Below are 18,157 nucleotides of genomic sequence, written 5' to 3'. Positions count from 1 at the left end.
GTTACATAATACTAGATGTACTGGCATGTTACAGAATACTTTTAAAGACAAAATTTCAGCTCAATGTATCTTAAGATTATTCAAAATTAAGGGCATGTTAAATACACAGCATTAAACAACTATTCCAACTGATTTACATAATTAGCTCAGTGGCTTAACTGCTGGCTTCCCATCTGGAAGGCTGAGATTCTAGTCCCAGTCAATTGTGGGTTGAGATTCTTATCTCAAACATCACACAGCTTCAGTCAAAATTTAAATTAACCTGGGTGGTTCCATTGACCCCAGAAATACCCGGGATAAGCTGAAGAAAGAAAATATATTTGAATGCTCCTATTGAAAATGTTTGCATCAATATACAGTATAGTGAGGTGGTTGTATATTTTGTGACCTTTTACTCAACATTTCACCTTTAGCAGTTTAGGAAAGAATTATGAATATGTTACGGTATTTCATATTATGGTTCTTTCGGACTTCATTGTAACAAAATGTATGTATTTATTATACTACTAGCTGATGTACCCGTGCTTCGCTACGGAATTCTAAATGTTATACAGAATTCTAGGTTAGGTAGTGTAAACCTTGTAAGCAAGATTGTATTAAGTTGCATAGCTCTTAACGTTGCCCTAGAAGCACGACAGGCAAGTCACCAACGTCTTTTCTCAAATCAAGACTGGGTTAGGGAACTTTCATTGTAATGGTAGGCCAGCTCGCCTGCCTTTATAGACTCTCAGAAAGACTCTCTTAGTGATTTTCCCAACTGAAATGAACATGGGTCATTACAATGACGTCGGTAGGAATGGCGCGATTAAAAGCAATGCCTTCATATGAAATATTCGATCAAATGAAAAACCACACATTTTTTCACTTTTAACGAACAGTACTATGCTGCCGAACTAACAGACCAAAGCTACAGAGCTGGAATGACCAAGACGCAGACATCCGTGATCCGTGAACAATAATCGTCCTTTTTTTCGGCGGCGGGGGGGGGGGGGGGGGTGTTCAAATAGTGGATAGTCCCAGGGCAAAAACTATGCCCGTTTACTTATCGGCTTCCTGGGAGTACCCGATGAGTCGGAAAATCTCAATTCACTACACTGAGGGGAAAGAACTATCTGACGTGAAAGCAATTTTTCCTCCAAGCCAGAGAAAAAACTACATCTTTGCTGCTAATTTGGAATAAAATTAATGTAGATTTAATGAAAGTGAAGAGGAAGAAGCTTTTCCTAAGAAACTGCTCTTTTCAAGGTTGAATTTTGAGTTATTTAGTGAATTCTGGTACTATAATTTGGAATAGGGCTAAATTGTAATTCCAGACCAGTTCATACTACTACTCCCACCGAGCTCAATAGCTGCAATCGCTTAAGTGCGGCCAGTATCCAGTATTCGGGAGATAGTAGGTTCGAACCCCACTGTCGGCGGCCCTGAAAATGGTTTTCCGTGGTTTCCCATTTTCACACCAGGCAAATGCTGAGGCTGTACCTTAATTAAGGCCACGGCCGCTTCCTTTCCACTCCTAGCCCTTCCCTGTCCCACCGTCGCCATAAGACCTATCTGAGTCGGTGCGACGTAAAGCAACTAGCAAAAAAAAAAAAACTACTACTCCTACTACTACTAGCTGAGCCTCTGACTTAAGTGTGCACACTGCTCATTCAAAACAGCGCATCAGAGTAGGTATCGGAATAGCTGGCATACTATGATGAACCAGTGTGTTACGTACCCGCAGTATCAGAAAATGTATGAACCAGAGGATTGGCATGCTAAAGAAGAAAGTTATCTAACTCCTCAGCTATTTCCGCCAATATTCAGTTAGGCTGTTATACTCGGTACGCAGCAGTAATCCCATCTATCGGAGTTTAATGTCAGCATAAGAGACAAATAACATTACAACAAACAACGGTCAGTGTAATGTTATTGTTGATCTATGTTACGCGCTTTCGATATTGTAGGCCGTCACATTATTAATTGTCTTCTGGTTCTGAAATACCGGTACTGCTCTTATCATAATCGGTACAGTAAAACTGAATAAAACATAAATGGTCGGAAATTATATTCTCTATAACTTTCGTTTCCATAGGACCAAGAACATAGGTATTTAAAAATTAAATTTTAAGTGCCTTCCCTTAAACTACCATTTCACCCAGGGTGAATAACATTGTTTATAGCTTAAATTGTAGTTTCTTATTCCCCAACTCCCTATACCGATTTTTATTAAATTCTTTTTAGCCGTTTTCTCGTGATGTGTGTACATACATACATACATACATACATACATACAGACAGACATTACGGAAAAGTAAAAACTGCATTTTCTTGTTACTGTGGACATGATCGATACAGAAATACCATTCTTTTCAAATTCTGAGCAATGTACAGACAAAACTCTTATTTTATATATATAGATTGGTCAGTAATTATTGGCGGTCCTCTTAGCTGCGCATTTTACTTTAACTCTGTTCTGTGTTCTGATTGAACGTTATTGGTAAATGCACAATATTGGCAGTGAACAAATTTTATTATGATACGTTATTAGGAATACTATTATGAATAAGAAAGTTTTGAATTTCATGAATCAGAATTATAGTTTATGTTGATTGTTTTGAATTAGCCGAATTGTGTTTTATGTATTTGTTTTATAGTCTGACATTAAATTGTAATATTAACCTTGAGAAGGAAAAGTAACTTGCTGTGTAGGTTTAGAGTTGCTACAAGTGAACAAGAAGCCTGTAATTGTACCTGCTGAGCAGTCTGTTTACATGAGAAATCTGGCCTTCAAATGAATTTTCCATTTTATTATTTGTAAGGTTATATTCCAATCATTTTAAAAGAATGCTTCCTAAAATAAGACTTTTTTTTTTATATCCCACATCTTTTCTCCACAGTGAATTTTCTCAAGCTCTTTTGAGGTTGACACGAATGATTCGTGGTATTGGAGATCCTCTGGTGGCTGTATATGCCAGATGTTACTTGTGTAGAGTTGGTATGACTGTTGCAACAGCTAATAGAGAGTATGTGAAGGAGAATTTCTATGACTTCTTATCCACTTACAATCAGGTAAATATTTACTTAAACTTACTTTGATTCAAAATTAGAATTACAATCAGGCAAATAAACTTACTTTGATTCAAAATTAGAATTCTTGCATGGCCAGTCATGATTAAAATTGGAGACAATTACAGTGTTACAGTAAAACCTGTCTTAAATGGTCCCTACATTAAGCAAGAACTTGTCTTTAATGGACAATTACCCCAGTCCATTGATTCAGGCCTAATGTAATGCAAATCACCCTGGATTGTGCAGAAACTGTTAAACGCAGAAACAGAAGCCAAAATGTGGCCTAAATGGAAAATTTCTAATCCTCCTTGTGAATGTAGTATTTTAACCATCCTATACATTCTACAGTAGATGGTTTGTGATACAAGAGCAGGTACTACAAATGGCGTAGTATATTCCTTCTTTCTCAGTCTCTTGGTTTAGTGTATTAACTGCTGAGTATTTCATTCGACCGACTGGACCACCTTGACAATCCACTTTGCGAAGATCACTCTACGAATATGCTCTTAAACAGAAAACTTCCAATCCTCCTAGTGGATCGTTTAGCAATACTTTTGTAACGGTCGGGTTATGGTTAAACAGATAAACAGAGACACTGCTACGGTTAGGTTAATTATAAAACTTTAACATGTATGGTACGGCGACATGAAAACATTTTTAACACTGTAAGGTGCCAGGTTAGAAAACATACCACATGAACCTCAGAGCAACTCCCTAGTTAGTAATCCTTTTAGCGTAGAGGGTGCCCAAGCAAAAACAAACAACATGCACACATTTAAATCACTGTACCAATGTAACGGTGGTGCCAATTAAGAGAAATTAAATATAATGACACAGTAAGACTCAAGACACAGTAACGTAGTGGGTGACAGGCAGTTAACGATTCAATAACAGTAAGCAACCCAGTCCACAGAGATTATCCAAGATTGTGCACCCCAAATAAATACAACATAGTGTCACAACACAGAAGCAGTAAATGGAAAACTTAATATAAGTAAAAGGCAAGACAACTTACCTCAAAGGTGAGAATGTGGAAGGTGCCTTTTCAATGGATCATTGCAATCATGCCTCTTTCTTTTAAATTAATATAGTCATTTAAATCATAAAATGATAGGCTAGGGGTTTTTGAAATAGTTGAATTTAATAACAACACAAAGTGATCTTTACACAAGGTTAAATAAAACAAGAATAAATCAAGGGTTTTTTTCAAAATTAAGGTCCAAAGGATGGAGCAAGTAATTAATTAATTAAATGAATCTCAAGCACAAATAGAGAGAAATGAAACCGATCCTTAGCATGGTGTTATTGCAGAACAGGCTGTATAAGTTAACAAGACCCAGATATCAACCAAACCCCAACAACGAAAATCATATGTTAATTCACAAATACAAGGTATGGAACTGGCCCAGTACTAAATAAGTAAACATGAAGAAACAGCTTAATCAGTATTAGGAATTAAATCACAGGAAATAGTTCAGTAACGACACCACCAAGGCAGTGGAGTCCAGAAAAGGGGTAATTCGGTAATATAATCACCAACACTTCAGGAGCATAACAGAATGAGCAGAAATTACTGCCTAATTCAATATTTCATGGATTAGATCATAGGCCAAAAAAAAATTCCAGAATGGCATCACAAATGCTGAGAAGTGGTGAAATAAGTAATTACCGTAAAAATCCTCAGCAACTCTACAAGAGCTTTTCAGGATAAGCAGAAGTTACTGCTAAATATAATTATACACGCACTAAATCACCAGGGGAGTTAAATCAGATAGTGTGGTGAAATTAAGGTTAGTCTGTAATAATCACCACCAAAATTCCAAGACAAGCTCAGGACAACCAATTCCAAACGTTATCCGTACCAATCTAAGTCCAACTCACCAGTCATCACACAAAATCAAAACAATATCAATGACAGTAAATGTCACCAAGACGACCGCAAATTAAAATTAAAAACAGACAGTCAACGAGTGACAAAACGCCGTTGAACAGATTGGTGTTCATTTTCTCAGCTCCTTTTAAAACATTTAATAACAATTTACCATCCAGAGTGGTTGGTGATAAAGATAACCTTACAGAACGGTTAGGCATGTTTAGCTTATAGCCAAGTTTTAAAATGGAATTAACCCAGATGCAGAATTACATTTTTTTTTTAAACAAGTTTGATAGCCTCCATAACGGAAGGTCTAAATTAACATAACTGATCATGGGGGGGGGAAAAAAAAAAATCAGGAACCAGAAGAAAATGTGTTTTAGAAAAGGGGTCAGTTATGAACTAATAATCAAATGAGTTCCTAGTACTAACGAAAATGCCAGGACGGGAAGAGAATCCAGAAACGATAATCATTACACCACAAGCTCAATTTATGTTAACAGATACAAGATATAACAAAAATAAAACAACCTACCAAAATTCCCACCCAAAAGGGGTGGAAAACCAGGGTAAACCCTGGAAAAATACAAGAGCTTACATGGCACGTCGGTCTGGTACAAAGACAGGAGTAAAAAACTGCAAGATGGCTTCCCCAACACAGGTCAAGGCCCCGGCCTTCTCGCTAGTAATCGGAAGCGAGGGGAGGGGGAAACATACACACAGTGAGAACAGCATAATACAGAGGTACACAGACAATGATATGTATACCTCTGCTAACAACTTAAGGAGGACATGTTTCAAGGAGATTCCAACTTAAGGTATCAACCTTACACTTTAACCATCTTTTACATTCTTGATGGTACAGTATATTCCTTCTTCCCCAGTCTCTTTGTTTTGGGGATTAACTGCTGGGTATTTCCTTCAACCGACTGGACCACCTCGACAATTCACTTTCGATACATTACTGTACTCTATGAATAACTGTCTATCATCTTTGGAATTCACCACCTGTTGTTCAGTAAATCTTGCTACTTGAAAAAGATGAAGAGAAGCAATCGAGTGTAGATTGAAGACTTATCGATGTGTCAACAGAAATTTAAAGAAGGTACATGTTTGCCCTTTGACAAGATTATTTGGTTATGTTCATTGTAATTTCTGAGGCTAAAGTTTTAGTGGAAATTCAGGCAGTCAAGAGTAAGAAAACTACAATTGAGAAAACTTTTTTTTTTTTTTAATAACTGTTAGGTACTCCAGTCTGCCAAAACTAATTTTGAATAAATAAATTTATAAACTATCTGAAAAAATATGGTAACAGAATTATACCTAAAAATAACAATTAAAATAGAATACATTTTGAAATGTATTCTAAATTTGCTCTTTCAAGAACAAAACATGTCATTCTATTTTTTTTTTTTTTTTTTCAGGTATAATTCTCTTACCTTTTTTTTTTTTTTTTTTTTTTTGTTCAGATAGTTTATAAATTTATTTATTCAAAATTATTTTCAGCAGACTGATAAACTGAACAGTTATAAATTAACTGAGTCAAAACTGAAGACAGATGGCTTCAGATATTTAAAAAAAATCCTCTAGTTGACTACTTGCGAATGTATATAAGTCTACTGTACCAGTAAGAAAATGTATCAAATTTGTATATTCTGGTAATATTTGTTGTATTTTTGAATGTCTACTTTGACAGTAAGAAAAGTAAGTGATCACTGATCAGTTTAATGTAATCTGTTAATATTTGACATGGTTTGAAGTGTGTGCTGTAAATAAATAGTGAATGCACACTATTTTTTATTACATCTTCATTTAGCAGAAAACTATCTTTAAGCAGGAATTTTTCTGGTCTCTTGTGATTCTGTCAAAGGTTTTTTTGTATTTATATTTTAAACTAAATTCTTTAAATCAAAAGCAAGAAACCAAAAAAATTATTATTTATTGTTGTTCTCGTAATTTGTGGCAGCTGCTGACTTCCTTAATATGTAAATTCTAAAAACTGCTTTTATCCTTAAAATGCATCAAATCATTTAAAAAACTAAAAGTACTTGGAAGAGAATGAAACATATTTACCAATTGAAAGCTCTGTTTATTATTCAACTCCAACTTAGCTAGTCATCATATTGCGATTAGGCCCAGTGGACCATGCACAGCTATAAGACGTCTCCTCCACTATGTTTTAATTTAAGCAATAATTGTCACTTCCACGTGCTTATGATCTTCTGTGTTAATTATAATCATAGTCATCATCTAGTTAGTAAATAAATATTTAGTTTGATCACCTACCTAAAGTAATTAGAGATTTTTATCACATATTTACCAATTGAAAGCCCTGTTTTATTATTCAACTCCAGCTTAGCAAATCATATTGCAATCAGATGCAGTGCACCATTTACAGCAATAAGTCACCTCCTCCACTTTGTTCTATCCCTTGCTTTCTCCTGCCAGTTGTTTCCAAACCAGTCTTTCTCAGGTTTTCAAGTAGTCTGTTTTTCCATCTTTTCCTTGGGCTGCCTTGTGGTATCTTTCTGGTGGAGACACAAAAATCCATCGGTTTCACAGGTCATCTTTGTGTACCCATTCATGTGACATGTCCTGCCTATGTTTCCTTCTCACCGGGCTAGTTGGCCATATGGTAGAGGCGCGCGACTGTGAGTTTGCATCCGGGAGATAGTGGGTTCGAATCCCACTGTCGGCAGCCCTGAAGACGGTTTTCCATGGTTTCCCATTTTCACACCAGGCAAATGCTGGGGCTGTACCTTAATTAAGGCCACAGCCGCTTCCTTCCAACTCTTAGGCCTTTCCTATCCCATCATCGCCATAAGACCTATCTGTGTCGGTGCGACGTAAAACGACTAGCAAAAAAAATGTTTCCTTCTTGTGCAGCTTATAATGTTTAAATCTTTATATTTTTGAATCGATTCATGGTTGTCCTTTATCTCTCTGGATATTTTCCACAAAACTTTCTTTTCACTATCGAGGAGACTATTGTAATCCTTTTCCCAAACACTCCAGGTCTCGCACCCGTACTACACAACAGGCAGGGTATCAACAGATTGTGTGATTTGAGAAGTGACTCTCTTTCGTATGAGCTCACAAATCTTTCTTTACAAAGCGCCCAATCTTGGTTGCTAAAGTCTCCATGGCTTCATAAATCTGTTTGTGTTCCATCGAAGATCTGAATAACAGGACTACATCATCGGCATTGGCAGATGTGTAATGTTCTTCCCTCTAACCTGGATTCCATTAGAATTCTCTTGGAGTTGTTCTCTAGCGTGGTGTTAAAAAATGTTAAGGGACATATTTATCTCCTGGTCTCAGCCCAGCAACTCTGAAGAATATGGTTTCTGAATTTCTGAACTCATCTTTTTAAAAATATAATTCCTATGGAAAAGGAAAAGTAATTTTGCATAAAGAGGTGTGATCAAAACAGACATTTCTTTAAATTGCTAAAACATTAACATGTATTTGTTTGTTTGTTTGTTTATTTGTTTATTTATTTACTAGCTGATGTACCCATACTTCGCTATGGGATTCTCAGAAAGACTGAATTTCTGGTTTTCCTAACTGAAGTAAACAAAGGCCATTACAAAAACATCAATAGGTACTGTAAGTAGCGATTAAAAGCAATGTTATCAAATAAAATACTCGATCAAATGAAAACCCGCACATTTTCTCACTTTTAACGAACAGTACAACGGTTAAAAGGAGAACAATAAAACTTTGATTTCCACCTATTCAATAGGAAAAAATGAGGATAGTCTGTTGCAGTACTACGGTGCCGATCTAACAGTCCATAGTTCCAGAGCTGGAATGACCAGACCGCAGACAGCCGTGAACACTCCTCTGCCATAATTCACTTAAATATGCACACTGATCATTCCAATCAATGCCTCAGAGTAGGGATTGAATAGCTTGAATGCTATGATGAACCAGTGTATTACGTACCAGTAGTATCGGAAAATTTATGAACCAGAGGAATGGCATGCGAAAGAAGAAAGTTATCTAACTCTCCAGTTACTTCCTGCGAATATTCAAGCAGGCTGTTACACTCGGCACAACCGGGCGAGTTGGCCGTGTGGTTAGGGGCGCGCAGCTGTGAGCTTGCATCCGGTGGATTGGAACCCCAATGTCGGCAGACCTGAAAATGCTATTCCGTGGTTTCCCATTTTCACATCAGGCAAATTCTGGGACTGCAATTAAGGCCAAGCCCTTTCCTATCCCATCTTCGCCTTAAAACCTATCTGTGTCGATGCGACGTAAGGTAAATTTAAAAAAATACTCGGTACACAGCAGTAATCCTATATATCGTAGATGAGTGGCGACAGAAGACACAAAGTCCACCACAGCAAACAATGGTCAATGTAATGTTATTGTTGATTAGTTTTATGAGCTGTATTGTAGGCCTTAACCTTTAGTTTTGTTTCAACTCTGTGATATTAGGGCGCCTTATAAAATTATTTATAGCGTAGACTGTAGTTCCTTATTCTCCGACTTCACATACTGATTTTCATTAAATTCTGTTTACCCATGTTCTCTTGACTTGGCGCTGATATGGACTTAGTAACAAAAATCCAAATTCATGAATATCTCTATGATCATAGCCGGTACGCTAACAATGCATAAGATATAAATTATCAGATATTTAAAACTGTATAACTTTAGTTTGTAGGCCTAGTATTTATCGATACGACCACCAATAATATAAGTATTTGAGAATTACATTTTAGGCCTTCCCCTAAACTACCATTTCACTCAGCATGCATAAAATTAATTATGGCCTAGATTATCGCGACTTATTTCCCGACTTTTCATACCGATTTTCATTAAGATAGGACCACTAATAACAAATAGTTGAGAATTTAATTTTAGGCTTTCCCCTAAACTACCATTTTTCTCAGTGTGAATACAATCATTTATGCCCTAGATTGTAGTGACTTATTCCTCGACTTCCTGTACCGATTTTTGTTAAGATACGGCTATTAATAACAAATATTTGAGGATTAAATTTTAGGCCTTCCCCCTAAACTACCATTTCACTCAGCGCGAGTATAATTATTTGTGGCCTAGATTATAGCGACTTATTCCCCAACTTTGTATACCGATTTTCATTAAGATATGGCCACTGATAACTTAAATATTTGAGAATTAAATTTTAGGCCTTCCCCTAAGCTACCATTTCAGTCAGCGTGAATAAAATTATTTATGGCCTAGATTGTAGCGACATATTACCCAACTTTGTATACCGATTTTCATTAAATTCTCTTCAGCCGTTTTCTCGTGATGCGTGTACATACATACAGACAGACAGAAATTACGGAAAAGTAAAAAGTGCATTTCCTTGTTACTGTGGGCACGACTAATACAGAAATACCATCCTTTTTAAATTCTGAGCAATGTACAGACAAAACTCTTATTTTATTTATTTATTTATTTATTTATTTATTTATTTATTTATTTATTTATTTATTTATTTATTTATTTATTTATTTATTTATTTATTTATTTATTTATTTATTTATTTATTTATTTATTTATTTATTTATTTATTTATTTATTTATTTATTTATTTCCCAAAACTTCTTCATTCTTGATCTTGCGGCCCTTTCTTCTGCAGATATAACATACTGCTTACGCTGTGATATTTTTTGTGATAGTCTTGTGTACTTGTTATTTAGAATCCGTTTCTCTTCTCTATTTTCAGTTTGATCTTTAGTAATTTTCAGTTCATCTAAATCCATTTGTATTTCTTTAAACCATGTGTTTTTTGTTTTACTATTCCAAAAGAAATAAAAAAAATTGTTTCAGGAGTCTAGTATTTGGTAAGTGGTATGTGTGTCCAAAGAATGCAATCTTCCCTACCGTTTTCGCATCGTGTCAATGATCGATTCACTTTCCTTGTAAAGTACTGAATTTGGCCATCAGTCTGCTGTTTTTTATTAATAATTTTCCAAAGAATTCCTCCATCAACTCTGTCTGTTGTTGATTGGGTAGTCAGTTTAAACAATGTTTCACTTGCATATGTTACTTCTGGCTTAACGATGGAGTAATAATGTTGAAATTTAGCATAAATCAAAAGAGACTGTTTGTTGTAACTCGGCCAGATAATTTGTAGTGCTCGTCTCAATTTTTGAATTTACTGTCTATGGATGCTTTTTCATTAGCATTCCAAGTTATAATTTTACCAAGATATTTAAATTTTTCTACAACCTTTATTTTCTGAGTATTATTTAACATGATATGTGAAGTGTCAACGGTTAGGGGCGCGCGGCTGTGAGTGTGCATCCAGGAGATAGTGGGTTTGAATCACACTGTCAGCAGCCCTGAAGATGGTTTTCTGTGGTTTCCCATTTTCACACCTTAAATAAGGCTACAGCTGCTTCCTTCCAACTCCTAGGCCTTTCCTATCCCATCGTCGCCATAAGACCTATCTGTGTCGGTGCGATGTAAAGCCACTTAATAAAAAATTAAAGGCAGTTAATTCCTTTAATAAATTTCAGTAATGATGATTTAATGATACAAAAGTTTGAAACTGTGAAGTTGACTGTTACTTACAGTCACACCTCTTTTCTCCAGGACTTCGGACATGAAATATGAGCTATTTCGTCGAGTAACTAAGTTCTGTTTCAGTTTACATGCATCAAGGCCTTGTTCTGCACACCAAAAATTGTCAACTCCTAGAATGATATTTCTTGCATTGTCAGTGCAGACAGCAACAACTTTTATCTTCCAATCCCCCATTCACAAACTACTTCAATCTCTTCTGTGCAGTTAGCAGCATTGTGGTTTCCTGTAACATGTTTAACTTGTAATGTTGAATTACAATATTATTCCTAATTTGAATCAATCCAGTGAACTGTAACCCCCAGGTAGCTATGATTAGATATGGAAGACCAAATATCCTGTGTGTGACTTACAAATTCTGCTTGTTTCAGTTCATCTAATAATTTTGATCTTTCTCCACCATGTTGCTGTTTACCAGCCTACTATCATCCTCAATCCACTTCACTAGTTTATTTATAATTTCAATTTCCTTATTTGAGGACACAGGCCTCACTACTAGGTGCTCCAACGTTGACCAAGATGATGAACTAGTAGTAGTGACATTGATAGATGTAGATACACTTTGGAAAGGATAAAATGGTCTTGGGTTGTCTTTTTCTTTTTTCCTAGTGTTTTAACATTGCACAAACATATTGAGAGTAGGATAGGAAAGGGCTAAGATTAGTAAGGTAACAGCCATGGCCTTAAGATACAGCCCCACTATTTGCCTGGTGTGAAATGGGAAACAACAGAAAGCCATCTTCAGGGCTGCTGACGGTGGGATTCAAATCCACTATTTCCTGAATGTAAGCTCACAGCTGCACACCCTAACCGCATGGCCAATTCGCTCGATGGAAATGTTTAAGACAATATTGAAGACTACTTGAACTTCCAATATAGCTGAATGTTTTTCCACATTTCTTCCAAAACACGGTTTTCCTATCTGTTACCGTTCTGCAGCCGTTCAGTTTAAATATGAAACTTTCACCAAATTTTCCTCACAATAGTTCATAAGGCATATTTGTAACTGAAGTTCACAAATATTGAATGTGAAAATATACTTTACTGTCTTCTTTACTGTGTCTTTCTAACAATTGGTATCTGTCCATTCCCACATTGCCTAGAAATACCTGGAAATTCTTTAATTACAGTCCCTTCAAATACCTTCGCCACCCCTACCCGCCTGACTGTGTTTTGTAAAGGTCCACAAATAGAAAGAAAGAAAGATATGAACATCAGCTTACTTTAATGACCTGTCAGTCATGCAATAGCTGAGGCTAGCACACCAAATGGCAAATAAGAATACAATACACAGGTTTTGTGTTACACAAAACAGTTATTTTTCCTTCACCACACTACAGTTTTAACTGTTAATTAATCAATTAAATCGACAGCTCTAATTTTTTCCATTCTTTGGTTAAACTCATCGCACAGTACATTGTATCTCCTTGATCTTCATCTGCTTTCTCTCCAGCATTTCACAAGATATTTGCCCTCCCCTGTACAAATGTATAAGATATTCTTTCCATCTTGTGACAACATCAAAATTTTTGTACATCTGTGTGTCTTTTGTCCATTGCACTTAATTCTTCCACTTCTGTGCATTCTGTTTCCACAAATGCTTCTCTAAATGCTTTTGCCTATTGGTTTATTTCATTTCTGAGTTTCTTGTATTGTTGTTCTGCTTTGGTGGCAGAGTTCTTGAGATTCCTCCTCAGGTCCATTTTTTTAATCAGTCAGTTAGTTATCCAGGCTTTCCTATTTTCCTATAATATCTGTTGCCATTGTTAGAACACTTCCACTTACCCTCAACACTGTCTACTATGGTCGTCTGATGAGAAGCGCGTGCATGCGGGGTAAGGGGTGCGTATGCACCAATCTCAAGTCTCAAGGCCTGACAAGAAACACCGGTTCCGTCGACGGTGATTCTTGTGAACTAAGGTGCTGCTGTGAAGTTTCAAATTGGTAGGGAAATTGCGCTTTAGTCACACATTTACTGTAAGCAATGCAAAATGAACAGTTTAATAATGAACACACATCTCTTTCAGAGAGCTCGCACTGTTTATCACGACTAATGTTTGTAGCTTAGTGTAGAGTCTGTTACTCATGCTGTACCTACAAGCTGCTGCGACTTCTCATGAGATGCAGATAGTAGTTCTTATATCAGCATTTATGCTGAAAGTTCCCCGGTCTTCTCCCCAAAAGCTATAGGTACCTTTTCATACCTGAGGGCTTCTGTGTTTAATTTTTCACAGTTCTTCCATTTCATCTTCATGAGTTTAAGTTGATACTCACTCAGAACCATGTTCTGATCGCTCCCAATATCTGGGCGAGAGTATCTTTTGCAGTCCTTTATTTGGGTTTTATACTGCTCCTTTACTGGAATGTATTGATCTGGAAATGGTTCCTTCTGTCTGGCATTGACCAAGAAACATGTGTCTGCACATGGTGTTCAAGCAGTGTATTAGCTACCACAAGTGCAGAAGTCCACCAAACAGTTTCCCCAATCGTTCCATTTACCTAGTCCGAACTGCCACAGCCATTTCATGTTCTTCTTATCCTACAACAACATTTCAATCTCCGATGATCATCACATTCCACCTTCTTTAACACCTCAGATTAGCTCCATAAGTCCTTTATATACTCTCTACTTTTTTTTATCCTCTTGGGTAAAAGTTGACATGTGGACCTGAATTATCTCTGTATCCTTTGGTTTAGTGTCTAATTTCATTAACATCAGTCTGCTACTGTACTGAATGTATCCTTAACTCTAAGATCTATTTCCTTTTCTTAGCACCACTCCATCTCCTCCTCCTGGTCTGTCCATGATGGTTCCTGTGTGCATTACTCAGTAATCTCCACTTCAAAAGTCTCCATTATGGGGCCACCTCAGCTCTGCTATTCTTAATACACCCACTCTCATCCTTTCCATCTCAAGCTTCTGGTTTTCCACCATCCCAAAGGAATTGAGCATTAAATGCTGCAATGTACCTCCTTCATGGAACACTTGCACTAGCAGTCCCCGCCTGGAAATCCAAATGGGGGCTTTTTATTATTCCACAGTCTTTTACTAGAATGTATTTAAAAAATTTCATGAGCCACTATTCCGTGGGATGTCCAGACGATCTTTAATGCAATGGTTTTCCGTTACCTTCTGCATCATATGCTGTTGACCATTTTATTGCTTATTGCTTAATACCCAGAAAGCTCTAACTGTAAACTGGTGACGATGTCTTGACTTCTCATTATAGTATACTTCGTATGAATTGTGTTCAGCCAACTCACCATTATGAATTAAAGATGCCTTTTTTGCTGCAACCTCTCTTTCCTATTCTTCAGTGCTCTCTTCAGTTCTTCATAATTACTAAAACCCATCAAACAACTTGAAGGCAATTTATTTATTTTATTTTTTTTTTCTTTTTTTTCTTTTTTTTTTCCCACTATAACACAGTTTTGCCTTTGCTGGCGGGACCTAGTGTTTACAGTGCACTATGTCTTCTGGTATGGGCTAGAGCAATCTTGTTACTTTCATTGATCTGTCTCAGCTTTATCCTTCACTTCGACAAAATGAAAGTGACTGAGGTATGAGTGATGCTAGTAATGCCATTCCTTCTGCAGCCAGTCCCTGCTATGAATGGTGTGAAAATATTGTTCATAGGGTCGGTTGGTGCATGCCTTTCAGTGGGCTTGGCAGACTGATATGCAATAGCAACTTCTGGCTCGGTGAGGAAAGCAACGGGAAACTACCTCACTCCTCATTTCCCTAGTACGCCTCTTCAGTGATGCCTAAGCCATCTATGACAGCTGATGGCGGAGCTGTTGAGGATCCAACCAGCTTTCGGGCTGAGGACTAAACATACACATACATACATAACACCGTTAAAAAGTTAACACTGAAAATAATAACCTGTATAACCAATCCCATGTATTATACTTTTTTAAACATCACAGTTGTCATATATAAGTATACTGCTAGTGAAATGAATTATAACTTTTGTTTCAGCTGTTTACACCTACTGTAAGAAGTGAATTAAGCAGAATGAAAATTGATTTGTCTGCATATCTTACCCTTTATACTCCTGCTCTGGACTGGATTCTACAAGGAGTTGCTGCAAATGCACCTGAAAAGTTACTTGTTGAAATACTTGCACGGTGTAAGGAGAAGTGCAATAGGTAAAAGTACTACAGATTTTTACTATAGTAGTTAATTTTAGGAAACACTGTGTTTTGGGACTATTATATGACCTGTGATGGTATGTTGTTGTTGTTGTTGTTGTTGTTATTGTCACATAATCTTTGGATTAATTTCACTTTATTATTCTCATGTCAGAAACAGTTACACAGTTACAACAATCCTTTTTGTTATTTTGCACCAAAAGTTGGCCACAACCAGTAATCTTTTGGCATCCCAATGCTGTCTTGGTGAGCTATTCATCTCTTGTCAAATAAAGCTTGTATTCGAGCACCCTATCCATTATAGTGGTCCATTGTTTGTTAATTGTTGCATTTCTTGAAAATAGAACTTGGAGAAATAGAGTAAGTGAAGCAATGTCTGATCTTGTAATGATTAAGACGGGTTCTACAAGGTGGTATTATTGGACCTTTGTTTTCTTACATAGCCTATGTATAAAAGATACAAGTAAACAACTGGAAACACAAATAAGGCTTTTTGCAATATTATTATTATTATTATGGCCACGGAAAAGGAGAATAGAGAAAATTTTAATAAATCACTTAAAGGTGCTCTTGGACATGATGGCGAAGTAAAGGTTTTGACGCCTAGAACTACATTGGAAATGCAGGATATGGACAGTGCCACCACTATTTCCTACGTAGAAGAGGCTGTAAGATGAGAATTAGAAAATCTTAATCAAGAATTGAAGGTCTCAATCACAAATCCGAACAGCAGGGGACAAAAACTCGCCATTGTGGAGATAGAAGATAGCGAGGCACGAAAGCTGTTAGACATAGGCAAAATTAAAGTAGGCTGGCTATACTGCAGAGTAAGACGGTGGGCCGTAGTTCCTCGGTGCTTTAGATGTCTGCCATATGGGCATCAAGCACGAAACTGTAAAGGATTGGACAGAAGTAAACTCTGCTTTAAGTGCGGGGAAGCTGGTCACAAGGCAGTAGGATGCAAAACGAATCCACGATGCATAATTTGCACAGATATGGGTGTTGAAGAGTCAAAACAACATCATGCTCTTGGCTCAGGCAAGTGTATTGTGTTTCGTTAAGCACTAGAAAAGGCCAAAAAGCAGTGGTGAATGGTACAGATCCTTCAAGCCAATATACACAGGAGTCTAACTGCAATGATCTATTGACGCAGAACCTATGAGATAGGAGCAGACATCTTGATTCTTAGCGAACAATATCAAGACAGAGATCAACCAGGCTGGTTTTCAGATAATCTAGGGACAGCTGCGATATGGATACCAGACCTTGGAAAATATTCTGTTATAAATCAAGGATGCGGGGATGGGTTTGTCTGGGTCCAAGTTGAGAAGGTAAATTTGTCAGCTGTTATTTTACCCCGAATGAGGCTATTTCTGACTTCCAGACAAAACGAGATGGGCTTGAAGATACTCTGCAAGGGATGAACACTAACCTTGTTGTTGCTGGTGATTTCAATGCTCAAGCAGTTGAATGGAACATGCCTTAAACAGATTCTAGAGGGCGGCGTACAATAGAGATGGCCACCAGATTGGGATTAATGGTTATCAACGTTGGTAATGTGACAACCTTTCGGCGACCAGGATGTCAGGGAACTATACCAGACGTAACCTTTGCTTCTGAAAACATTGCGTCTAGGATAACTGAATGGCGAGTAATTGAAGAATATACTGGAAGCGATCATCAGTATATCACTTTTCGTGTACTTCAATAGACTCCGGATCTAAGGACTACCACACGCAAGCCAGAAAGATGGAACATAGCCACTATGGATAGAGGAAAATTTCATGAAGTAATACTGAATGGAATGGACTGTATGATGGATACATGTCACGGAGGCAATAGAAGCATAATTGCTAATAAATTCGTGAAACACACCATGAGACTCCTTCAGCAAGCATGTGACGCATCAATGACTAGAATCAAACAAGCGTCCAGCATATTGGTGGAATGAAGAAATTGCTGAGCTGAGGAAACAATGCCTGCATCTCAGACGAAGGACACAAAGAGCACGACATAACGATGAAGCTCTCTCAGAGTATAAGACTATGAAGAAAAGACTGTGAAATACAATTAAAAAGAGTAAAGCCGACAAGTGGTGGGAAATGTCTAAGGAAGTGGATGAAAATCCATGGGGATTAGGGTATAAAATCATTATGAAGAAATTTGGGATGCTACCAAGCCCTATCATGGATCCACGCACAATGGAAGAAATTGTACACACACTATTCCCTGATCATGCAGAGAGGATTGATGATGAGGCTGAGAAAGAACTAGTTAATGTACCACCTTTTACAACTGAAGAATTGATAACAGCAATTAATTCCCTTAGAAATAAGAAAGCCCCTGGACCAGATGGTATTCCAGCAGAAGTACTAAAGGTGGCAGACGAATTATGTCCTCAACTGCTGTTGAGAATGTATAACCATTGTTTGAGAGCGGGAATTTTTAGCTTTCGTTGGAAGATAGCTAGATTGGTTCTGATCAGTAAAGGGAAAACTGGGGGTACAGACCTGT

At 37.1% G+C, this 18,157-nt stretch overlaps 1 protein-coding gene across 6 annotated transcripts in view; it reads left to right on the top strand.

The window, feature by feature from the left end:
- Positions 1–18,157, top strand: part of LOC136858352 (VPS35 endosomal protein-sorting factor-like) — a 326,083-nt gene that overhangs the window by 152,289 nt on the left and 155,637 nt on the right. For all 6 annotated transcript variants that reach the window (XM_067137830.2, XM_068225497.1, XM_067137825.2 and 3 more), the window contains 2 exons: positions 2,880–3,051; positions 15,471–15,640. In XM_067137830.2, the coding sequence (XP_066993931.2) occupies positions 2,880–3,051; positions 15,471–15,640 (342 nt within the window). The remainder of the gene's footprint in view (positions 1–2,879; positions 3,052–15,470; positions 15,641–18,157) is intronic.

This window comes from Anabrus simplex, chromosome 1, assembly GCF_040414725.1.
Source record: "Anabrus simplex isolate iqAnaSimp1 chromosome 1, ASM4041472v1, whole genome shotgun sequence".
Classification (NCBI taxonomy): Eukaryota; Metazoa; Arthropoda; class Insecta; order Orthoptera; family Tettigoniidae; genus Anabrus; species Anabrus simplex.
This window is presented reverse-complemented; position numbering and strand designations above follow the sequence as displayed.